The following is a 12,087-nucleotide window of genomic DNA, read 5'->3' on the forward strand; positions in this document are numbered from 1 at the left end:
GCTGTTTGTTCTTTCATCTGTCAGCTTACAACAGTCATTCTAATAGATGCTTGCCAGGCTGAACACCCTCTCCCTTGGCTCCCATTTTCCTGCAAAACCCTGTCCCAACAAGGGTTCTGGGCTGCTTCACCAAACCATCCTATGGGTTGGCAGTGAGCAGGCCTTTAACTTGAGTTTGTAATAAAGAGACCCTAATGTAATTACATCAGAGTAGGCTCCTTGGTGGTCTTTTGGGGTTCATACACGCTTCTGGCACAACAGTTATAAATAAGCAGAGCCATGTAGGGTTACACGTGTAATTTTATTTAGATGTTACTTGTGATCTATAGTAAGATATACAAACAGATTAAAAATTGTTTGACAGTTTTTAATACCACTTTAGAGTCAATTTACAACTGCATTGATAATACTGCAAGATAACAGATACTCTCCTCCATAAAACAAATAAAACCACCTTGCTACTCTGGCTGATACACTCCCTCCAGACTTCAATGGATTCAAATGTATCATGCATTTCTGCTGAAAATATTACAAAGTTTTCACACCCCTCATCCTATGCTCGTAAATTATTTGATGTGTTAAAAATGTACTGGGATGAAAACATCCATCCTCTAATAGCATCTTAGTAAATAAAATCTTAATACTGATACCCTGGGTTTGGTGCTAATAGTATAGTACACTCATTTGCCTTCTCAGTGCAGTGAAGTACAGACTCAGGTAACTTCTATCCACCACCCGTCTACCCATCCATCCATGCATGCATCCATCCATTCATGCATCCATCTGCAATCGATTAATCTATCCATCATCCATTCATCCACCTACTTTACAATCCACCCACTGATCTATATCTATTCACTCATCCAATCTATTATCCATCCACTCACCCATCCATCATGAATCCACCCACTCAACCATCCACCAACCTATCATCCATTCACCTACCTACCCACCCACCAATCCATACATCCACTCATCCATTTATCCACCTACCCACCCATCCATTTACCCACCCACCCACCCACTCATCCATCTATCTATCCATCCACCCACCCCTCCAGATATCCATTTGCCTGAGTCCATACCATGAGAAAATACCATATCTGATATTCAAGCTAAAATGCATATGAAACACTAAAACTGGGGATAATATAAAACAACCTTAAAATCTGTAGATGTAAGTGTAAGCATGAAATATATAGAAATCAAATGTAATACTAAAGTCTATTCTCCATTTGTTTTAGTAAATACTTTTTTAAAAAAAAATGGAAACCAAAAATCTAAACTTTTTACTTTTTTCTCATTTGTAAAGTACTGAAGTGACTTGGATTTACATTTTAGACTAAATCAAATTTGCCAAAAAGAATCTCTAAAAATAATCTGATTTGGATTTTAGTCATTTCCCATTCTTTTGAAGGTTACAGAATGCAATGGGCAAAAGCTTTCTCTCTAGCTATAAAATCAAACTAAAATTAACTTGTTGGCAAAACTATAGGACAAGCAACAATGGATAAGCTTATGAACTTTTATGAGTAAGGAGCCACTAGTTTTACTCTGAAGTGACATCAGGAGAAGAAATGCTGACAATGGCTGTTAGGTTTAGTGTCTTCCCTCCACCCTGAGAGCATTAGGACCCTAGCAAACAATCAAGGTTTGCCTATTGTTGAGTGCTGGGTTTCTACAGGACACACAGGAGACAGGAGGAACAGCAGGGACAGGCTACTGGAAGGATAACAAAAGGCTTAAAATGTCAACGTCGTGAGGATAATGTCAACATGGTAGGTCTCAGTGTTGAAAAACAAAAATGAGAGAAATGGAAAAGCTTCTCAACAATTACCAATATGACAGCTCGTCACAGCAACAGCCATGTGTGTATAGGCTCCAGGGTGACCACTGGGCAGCACAGACCACGCAGACACGTGCCAAAGCAGAGCACAGGGAGGGCTTGCAGATGGGCCTCTCATGTCAGACTGACATGAGCAAAACCGACTACTGGCAGGTGTTACAGCATAGCTGCCCAAGTGGACAGGAGTCCACACACACCACTGGCAATATGGGCGGCTAGGTGACATCCCCAAACTCATGAGCAAAAACCACTTTTAATTACCCCACAGACATTCCCTATCAACTGACACAATGTCACCCCAGATCTGAATTTTTCTTTTCATTAAATGTGAGGGCTGCAGACCATCTAATATGCACCTAAGGGAAGGCAGTGTCCTGGCCCCTCTGCAAGGTACTAACTATAACCTGACGCTGGAGACATCACAATGACGTATTTAAATAAGCAGCTGTCCTTCCCGAATTGTAAAGCAGTCACTGGACTTTGAGCCCCTGCCTCAGCCAGGACTGTGGAATCACCATTTGGGAAAAGGGTCAGGGCAGCAGAGGAAGTTGGGGTGTCTCTGCCAGGGTAGCTGGCTGAATCAAGTTTATCTTGTGAGGTACTTTTAAAAATTGACAATGTGCCAACAACACGAGAAAAGAGAGCTGTGCTTCAGGAGGGGAGTGGCCCTGTTTGAGAGACTGAGAGTGAAGTGAATCCAGCCACAGCACCATGGGTCGTGAACAGCTGGTGGCATCTCTCAGCTAAACCCGAGCTTCTATGATTCAGCGCAAGCAAAGTGAGGTGCTGAGTTATGCTCACTCCCTGCTGAACAGAGGAGTAGGGATTCCAGGAAATAAAATGTGTAGGTCTCTTTTCCACTGGGTGGAGGAAGGGGGAACCAGATGCCGCAGCTCTGCCATGCAAGCTCTGCAGACTCTGGGCAGCTTGTACATGGCCCGGCTAACTGGTGCCCACGCTATCAGGGTTAGCCACGGAAGTGAGGCCCATCTGCAAGTCAGTGGGCACTTTCCACGCGAGTACCCACAGGGTTCCCACCATACAAATGGGTGCTCTCTGTTACGAGTGCCAAGATAAGGAAAGTCAGCAAGCACACACATTTCCATGGAGGCCACCAGACCGAGTGTGCAGAGAGAGAAACGTCTCACTCTGATATCCTAGACTTTCCCCTCTACAACCACGTCCATTTGGAATTCGATTTACAATGGGAAGAAACAGGAAAGCATATCACCCACTGGTTGGAAGACATCACTGAGACGCACAGCCATTGATCTTGCAAAGAGCTGACACAGGGCAGCTTCACAGACGTGTGGCAAGCCCACCAACTCAGGATGGGCAGGAGAGGAGACTCACGGCTGAGAGGGAAGCGAGATACTATTTCAGGAGGATGCACTAGATACCGCAAATTTTCTGGTGTGTAGCACGGTGTGCTGTATTCAGTGGCACTTAAGTATTACACAGTAAATACTCAACAAATCCAGAAGGATGTGCAGAAGCAATATCACACTGTTAATACAAAAGGTACTAAAGCTACAGGGTAATACCACTGTGAGGGTGCAGAGATCACAGGAGCTCCTAACACACTTGCATATGGTGCCCTGGCTGTCCACCTGGCCCTTGCGACTCAGTCAGACCAATCGTTCTCATCAAACTCAGAGTCGTCGTCTGAGTCACTGTACTCCACAGCAATGCGTCTAGATAGGATGGTGGCCACATCATTCCCAACAGGCTCCCGCTTGGCTTCCTGCTCACGCTGCTCCTGTACCTTTTTCAGTTGGATTCCTGCAAACACGAGGTAGGGAAGAGAATCAGTTTCTTGGCTCCCAGGGAAGAGAACCAAACAGGTCACCCTGTTTATACTGAGTTTATAAAGACTGAACTTCGGAGGGCAGAGAAAGTATGTAAACTCAGGCTACGGCTGGAAATGGACAAAAATACAGCAGTCTGCAATGGCCTGGTATTTAAAATGGCAGGTGATTTAAAATGAAGCACTTAACACTGTCCTTTGACAAAATTTCAGATTTATGGGCTAGGTACAAAATCAGGAGAAAAATATTCCCATATTAATTGCCCTGACAATGTTGAAACAAGCTTTCCCAATCGTCTCTCTATCACACACATGCACATGCACAAGCAGACACGCACACGGGTGCACAGTTATGCACACACACATGTATCCACACAGGCTTACACATACATGCACACACTTTTCTTTGAATGGTTCAGGAGTTACTTGAGACATAATGGTCCTATACTACTAAAATACATAACTATTTAATGTGCTCTTTCCTGAAGAAAACATCAAAACCAGAACCAGAAGGCATCATAGATAAAACATTGTTTCTATTTCCCCTATAAATCTTTTTCAAATTGGCCACTCAGCCAATCTAGTGGGGACATTTTTCCTGGCTCCAAACACCTCCTGCCTCATGTGTGCCCATTTCTGTTAAACTCCAATCTGGAGAGTTCTTTGAGCTCTCTGTGTACAAGCTTTGCTCCTGTAGAGCGCAGACACAGTCTTCCAGAGCATGGTAGTCTCTGTTACACACTCACTGGATGGACCAAGAGTACACAAAACCATGTCTAAGACTCCCATCCTAGGACTGAAGGGCTGACCTCTCTTAAGGTATTCTGGCTTTCAGATTTCATCTCTTGACAAACTAAAATCTTTCAATAATGTTCAAGATACATGGGGATCCATGGTCTTTAGCAGCATGTAGGGGTGTGTGCGTGTGCGTGTGCGTGCGTGTGTGTGTGTGTGTGTGTGTGTGTGTGTGTGTGTACCTATGCATGAGTTGTGTATGCACAGGCCTGATTCAGTGAGCTCAGGCAAAGGCAGCTGCACCATAGCTCTCTATCAACAACGTTACCAGAGGAGAGTGCCTAGGGCTGAAAACCAGCGACTTCCCTTGGTTACTTCCATCCAGGACAGGCAACCTGTGACCAAGAGGCTGTAGAGTTCCTTAGGGTGTAAGGAATATTCCGCAGGATATCCCTGTTGCTGCTGCCCAGGGCCCCTTGGGTTTTGACAGGTTAAGGGTGAATGGTATACCACACAGGTCTCCCTGGGAGGCTCTGGGCAGTCAACAGGCTCAAGGTCTAACAAGATGCTCATGATGCCTCTCCTGGCTAGGACTCAGTGGTGAGGGTAAGAGTTTTGCCTGGCACAATCTGTGAGAATAAATTCCAGAAGCCATGGGCTTGGCACGCCAAGCTGTGTCTGTGACAAGTCCAGTGTAATCCTAGTTTTGTTGAAAACAGAAACCATTGTTCACTCACTTCCATTTCATTCTCAAAGTTCCGAGTAGAGAAAGGTCCTATTAATCTATCTCACTTGATGTCTAGCTTCTGGCTTCTTGTCAAGTCCCAAAGATTTATAATGTGTTTCTATGCTACCCATAGAAGAATTCCAACTTAATAAAGTAACAAATGACAGAATGTACCGTCATCTTTTGAAGGCAGTGTAGCTGGCTGAGCCACAAATCAGTCTCTTCCAGAATGGAGACTGTGAACTTGTGCGCACTTACCCATCCGGATGGCAGCCAGGAGGTCGCTTCTTGCATCACTTATGGGTGGCTGTGCAGGCTCTGGGCGCTTTGCCTCAGCCACAGGAGGACCATGCATTGGGGAGGATGACAGGGAGGAGGGGCCAGGGGGACCAGGTGGAGGAGGTGGGGGGCCTGGGGGCGGTGGTGCTGTGGCCAGGAGCCCAGTGGAGGGCTGGTGAGGGGGAGTGGGGTAGGTGGAGCCGGCTGAGGCAGGGAACGGGGGCTGTGCAGGGATCTGGAGAGGGCTGACGAAGGCAGTTTGTGCTGACGGAATCATGGGTGGAGGGGGAGGTGGTGGCGGTCCTGTGGGATTGTAGTATTCGATTATCTGTGCTGGAAGCATCCTAAGGAATAAATAAAACACAGTGACCCACATAACCAGTGAGGGTCACGTCTCCCTAGTTCTAATAGAGCATAGAGAGACACAGCTCAGACCCAGAGCACAGTGCTGGTGCTGCCACCTGAACCGGAGTGAATGTCCACTCTGAGGGTCAGTTTCTCCCAGCTGTACATTTTCTATCATACAATTAAAAACTCACTGAAATGTACCTAAAATGACAGGTTTTTTTGAAACGCACGGTGAATTCTGCTGGTGGCTAAGGTCCATAGATGGCAGTAGAAGGTTGGTGTCCTTTCCATTCCAGGCCTCTCAGAGCTGTGCCACTCAGAACCTTGTCTCACGAGGGTTCTGAGGCCAAGGAGACAGAGGCTGGGGTGATGCTCCCTTCTCTGGCCATGTCTGACTACGGTCTCCAGGGTTAAGGTGCCCAGCGGCATGTCAAACACCCCAAGAGACAGGTTAACAGTTTTCCAAGACACGGAGCCTCTGTATGCTTGAGGCAGTAGCCTCAAAACGTTCCCTAGGAACCCCAGCTTGGCCAAGGCCAAAGGGCAGGGGACACACAACTCTTCTCTTTCAGACTGCGGGCACAATCAGAAAACACAAGTTTCCCTTGGATGGAGAAGACAGTATTGCTATATTCAACTCTCCTGGGTGTAGACACTAGGGAGTGTTTTAAAGACTAAATCTAAGAGAGCTAAAGACAGTCTGCCAAAATAAAAGGCATGGTCTCAAATGAACGAACATGATCTGGAAGGGTCTGAGCAGTGAAGGCACTCAATCCACAAATCAGAGAACAAGAGGCACAGGGCAGAATTTCCTAGGAGCTGAGAGACCAAGAAGGGATTACAGTGTGAATGTCGAGGAGTTGTCTGGTCTGTGACCAGCACTCAGTGAGAAACGTGAGGATGCGGACAAGTTCTCGAATAAGCATTTTTCCTTTTATGGATGCCTTGGCTTAGAGTCTGTATGGAGCAGGGGACAGACACAAGCACACTGTCCACCTGAGATGTGACTATAAAAGGGAATTGTCAGTGGGGGGATTCTGCACCTATTTTATTTGACACTCTATTGACATGACACCATGCCCAATCATTCTTGACTAAATCCTACTTGATAAAATTCTTCCAAGACACCAATTCACCAGCAAAAGCAAACATGAAAGAATAGCAGTTTACCCATAGTCGGCTGGAGCCACTGCTGTAGAGGCCTGGGACCCCTCTGGGGCCTGGGGAGGCGGCGGAGGTGGTGGCTGCTGAGGTCTGTTCAGGGCCATGTGCCTCGCCGAGGCGGACGAGGGCCGGTACTCGTGCTCTGAGCCTTGGTTAGAGGTTCCATGCAGTGGTGCATCGCCAGCCGTGTAGGAGGGTGTCACCGGCTGTGCTTGCAAAGCGTGGTTGGGAGTAGCAGGATAAGAATAATCGGTGACATCGGATGTGTGAGACCTGAGTTTGGAGGAAAGGGGGTGAGAGAAATGGAAGTTTTACAGATATCCTCTAAGACACAGCTGCAGAGCACATAGTTAAATACAGCACTGTCAGTACATGAGGAGAGACATTTCTTTCTTTTACATTCAGCTAAGTCCAGCCCCCAAGAGCTTCTAAGCACAACTATTTGAGCTTCTAAACACAATTATTTGAGTAGCAAGCTCAGTGTTACATGGATTCAGATCAGAAGCTTTGAGAAGTCAGATCGGTAAGTAGGAGCCGGCAGAGACACATCGCCACAGCGCTTCATGTATTTCCTTAGGAAAACTCTCTGGCAAATCCCATTCATTTAGAAACATCTCAGATCGATGGAGAAACTTCAGAGGCAGTAAAATACCACACCAGATGATTCGGCATGTGAAGCAGCAGGTGAACTGGATACATGCTAACAGTAAGAAGACAGAGAGAGTCCAGAATGCACACAACGAGCTGCATTTTTATAAACAGCAGAAACATTTGAACCCGGGAGAAGGAAAATCAGCACTGACTGGCTTCCTGGGTCCTAAGCACAGGGCATAACAGAGCTCTAAGGGAATGGAGACCTTAGGTTAGCGAGCAGTTGGAAAGCTGGTGATGGTCAGCGTCCTGCAGAGCCTGGGGGGAGGGTAACAGCTGGCGTTAGATGCGTTAGTATGAGGCACCCATTTTACAGGACAGTTATCAGGGGGCTGCACATCCTCCCACGGTGCTGAAGCAGAGCTTGATCTGGAGCTGGGAATCCCGAAAGCAGAATGACGCACCCTCTGGGCCTGGCGTCTTCCTTGGCGCTCCCTGCCTGATCCAGCCTCTTTGCGTCACTCATGAATTCAATGCCCATTTTCCTCCTCTCCCACTCCTCTCTTCGTGTTCTGACCTTTCTCACACACACTTGCTGGTCTCTGGAGGGGTTCAGCTTGAGTTTCTCTCTCTGAAGGGAAACAGGTAAGCACATACTGGGGACGGAGATGAAGACACAAACTCATGCCTGCCTGCCTGCCTGCCTGCCTTTCCCCAGCCTTCCCCAGCCTTCCCCAGCCAGAGGGTCTGCTCCTCTCCTCTGTCCCCTAACTGCAGCCTAACAGTAACTTATTTGTCTCCCCTGTTTGTGAGCTGTGGTCTAGATCACGGCTGTATGTGAAGATGTCTTAGTCACTCTTCCAATAGCTGGAAGCAGTTACCATATTTTAGTGGCAGAAAATGTCTGACCTGTATTTGGGTTCAGGACATTTCAAAGTTAGAAACAGATCTAAATCTATGGGGTCGTTGATGATATAGCCTAGGTGAGCGCGTCATTGACGTGTCACTTCCTACAGGAGACCGGCACCCAGCACAGCAGGGGGGGTCTCCACTGGGACATGGGGTGGGATGCAGCATATTCCATGGGACAAAGGAGACTGTCGTCCTTGGACCACAGCTTTGAGAAAAGAAGCCAAGGCAAAGCAGGTGACCATACAAAGACACACACGGGATTGATGGGGACAGGACTCTGATGAAGGGTGGCAAAAAGAGAAGCAGCAGGGACTGATCAGGTGAAGGACAGGGAACAGGGGGTTGCAGCAGGCAGTTTCAGGGGACTCGGAGGAGGCTGAGTGGGCAGGCAGAAGTTGCCACAAGGCACACCACCAATGTGCTGAGCGGTGTGACCGGGGCTCTGTGACGGTCAGCCTCCATCTGTTGCAGCAGAGAAACATTGGGTTAAGGTGATGGAAGCAGGAAGGAGGCCGTTCACTTAGCTTGAGGATCCCATCAACTCCCAGGGGTTTTTAGAGAACAGGTGGGCAGAGCCACAGCACTAAAGCAGAGCCCAGAACTGGGGGAAATAAGGCCGACTGGACATGGAGATGCACTGATTTCTGATCATAGTGAACTTCTGTCAACTGCTCATCCAGAACTCATAGTTAGAAACAAACCATGCCTAGCAATCTGTCAGAAGATGGCAGAACTTAAGAGGTTCATTTACCTGGGCCTCGCTAACACACTATTTATAGGACTGCCTTATACACAGTAGGACTGCCTTTTATACACAGTAGGTCTGCCTTATACGTGGCCCGTGAAACATAAGGTTAAATTTTCCTTAGTATCTTTAATGTTCATGAGTGAGAGGAGAATACACCTCTAAAAAAATCAGGCTTTTACCAAAGAATGTTTAAAAATAAAATATTTTAAAGATGTCAAAGAGCTAGGTATGGTGGTGCATGCCTTTAATCCTAGTACTCTGGAAGCTGAGGTCCGTGGATCTCTGTGTGCTTAAGGTCTACATAGAGTTCCAGGGAACCCAGGGCTATGTAGTGAGACCCTGGGCCATAAAAAAACAATAAAAAAAAAAAACCCAACAACAACAATAGAAGTAAAACAAAACAAAACAAAAAAGTAGAAGGGAAATGTTCCTCATGATTCCAATTCTGTAAAGATAAAAATCCCATACAGGCACAGACAGAAACTAAAGGCAGATACAGTAAAAAGCAAACCGGTTTCTCTGGATGATGTCAGGATGGATATTTAGCATTAACTTCTTTCTGTAATACCCAGATATAAGTATTTTTAATTTCATAATAAGGAAAAGATAAGGCTGGAGAGAAGGCTCAGCAGGTAAGCACACTGGCTGCTCTTGCAGATCCTGGTTTGATACTCACACCCACACAGTGGTTAAAAACCCTCTGTAACTCCAAGTCCGGGAATCTGACACTCCATTCTGGCCTCCACAGGTGCCTCACTCACACACACAGTGCCACATCCACATACAAACAAATAGCTAAAAGAAAATCACACATCTTCTTTATAAAAGAAAAAAAGGCTGTAGTTTTAATAAAACATTCTGAATGAGCCTGTGTCTCGTGCCCTTTGTCATGACTCTCTATTGCAGACCTGACTTTAGCAAACATCACAGTTCATCACTGGACTTAGACCACGCCCTGCAATTAATTTGGAAAATTGGCATGTTTTTAACCACCGACGAGGATGAACTGTACCCAGGTGACATGAGCACACGAGGAGAGGGTCAAAGAACTCCAATGGCCACCAGGACTGTGGCCAGCATGAACAATCTCAGAAGCTAGGGAGATGCATCAGCTGAGGGTATAAAACAAAAGGAAAAAAGTCCACCCCTTTTCCATCTGCCGGTGTTTAAATCAGAGCATATACCGAGTCAAAATAATGAGTGTGCTTTGTGTGACAGAATTAAAGCCCCAGCCAAGTTACTCGTCAAAACAAGAAATCGACCCTAGTGGGGAATTCTAGGGTTCCCAAGCCCTTCACAGCAGGAGCAGAACTGTAATACTGAAGGTCAAGCAGGAGGCTAGAGCTCTGAGCTCCCAGAGTTCTCTGAGTACCTAGGTTACAGGTATGTAGAAAGATTACCTGGGCACGCCTTTTCAGAGCTCACAGGCCTGGGCAGGAAGCAGTATTGAAAGTCCAACCCCTAAGCTTGGATACATTCTTGATGTTTTGGTTAGTTTGTAAATTTGTTTGTTGTTGTTATTTTTAAAAGAGCCTCATACATCCCAGGTTGGCCTCAGATATGTAGCCCAGGATGACCCTGAATTTCTGATCATCCTGCCTCCACCTCTGGGTACTAGGTTACAGAGCTGTGCCAGCACACCTGGCTTATCACCCTCGGGGCTTCACACATGCCAGGAAATCACTCCTCCACCTGAGCTCTGCGCCCGGCTTGAATTCTAACTTGCAAAAGCAGAAGCCCGGCAGCCTATACAGATGGAACATGATTCGACAAAACAGAAGCAAGAAATTAAACCAAAAGTTAATACAGGCCAGCAGGTCATCAAGTGAGTCTCTCTGTGTGACAAACGTGGCCTCATGACCTCTCTGTTGGCACCTGCAAGAAACATTTTTATTTAACTGTTGTCAACTTTTTGAAGAAAACTCAGCAGAAAGTCCTCCTGGAACAAGAGTTTGTAAGATGAGTGGTTTGGAAAGAGACAGCAAGCCCTCTTTTGTCTGTGCCTTCTTCACATGAAGGTCTTCCTGGGTCACTACTGACAAATAACAAAGGAAATTCAACATTTGACATAAAAGCAGTAAGGGATGACGAAGCAAAACCCAAGTCATTGACAGTGACCCAAGTTCAGAATACACATAAAAGCTCCACCTTCCAGATTAACCCAAGAGAAAATGCAAGAAAGCTTTAAAGGCATGCAAAGTGGCCCAAATTCAAATAGCTCGCCTTGAAGCATTATTTTAAAAGCAAAACACAGATGTCAATTTTAAGAACATAGTAGGGCACACACAAACCCACAATACAGGGACTCAAGCCTGGGGAGCGGGGCCCATGACATGCACACACCTAGTGTCTGGGGACAGAGATCCCTCGGAGGATGCTCCGTGGTGCACACTCTGAGACAACCTGTTGTCGGGCCTAAGCTCCTTGTCATACGCCATCATGTTCCACTCCTGGCGCCTGTTCCTTGCTTTTCTAACCTTTTTCACCTCTCGGGTGGTGCCATCTACACGCTTTTGCTCCTGAGGTCCAAGAAAAGGAAGCAAGCATGCCAAGACAGAAGGGGAAGGAAAACAGCAGGTTAGATGCAGTTACAATGCACAGAAAACAAGCCTGGGGCACTCAAGAGGTGTTCACATCCTAATTACACCAAACGGCAGGAAATTCTAAAGCAGCACATGCCTCGGGCTTACCAGGTCCATCAGGAATAACGTGGGTCTCTACAGAGACAACAGGCTCTCTCCAAAGCCTTCACCTTCACCGCCAGAACAGCACCCTCGCTTGCTGGGGTTGTAGCCTGTTTAACATGCCTGTGACTACATCTGTACTGTGCATGTCAAGTATCTGGTAACACCATTCATATAAATCATTTTCCTCACTGACACACTTTGAAGCCCCTATGTGTGCATGCATGTGCCTATGTGTGACACATG

The 12,087-nt window shown here is 46.5% G+C and overlaps 1 protein-coding gene across 1 annotated transcript in view; it reads right to left on the reverse strand.

Annotated features, from left to right (window-relative positions):
• Positions 1-1,073: 1,073 nt before the first annotated feature.
• The window catches only part of Wasf3 (WASP family member 3), a 90,399-nt gene continuing 79,385 nt past the window's right edge, over positions 1,074-12,087 (reverse strand). The window contains exons 7-10 of the mRNA XM_052168691.1: positions 11,501-11,676; positions 6,913-7,179; positions 5,374-5,738; positions 1,074-3,628 (exon numbers count right to left, since the gene is read on the reverse strand). Of these exons, the coding sequence (XP_052024651.1) occupies positions 3,471-3,628; positions 5,374-5,738; positions 6,913-7,179; positions 11,501-11,676 (966 nt within the window). The 3' untranslated portion in view covers positions 1,074-3,470. The remainder of the gene's footprint in view (positions 3,629-5,373; positions 5,739-6,912; positions 7,180-11,500; positions 11,677-12,087) is intronic.

Source organism: Apodemus sylvaticus, chromosome 22 (assembly GCF_947179515.1).
Source record: "Apodemus sylvaticus chromosome 22, mApoSyl1.1, whole genome shotgun sequence".
NCBI lineage: Eukaryota > Metazoa > Chordata > Mammalia > Rodentia > Muridae > Apodemus > Apodemus sylvaticus.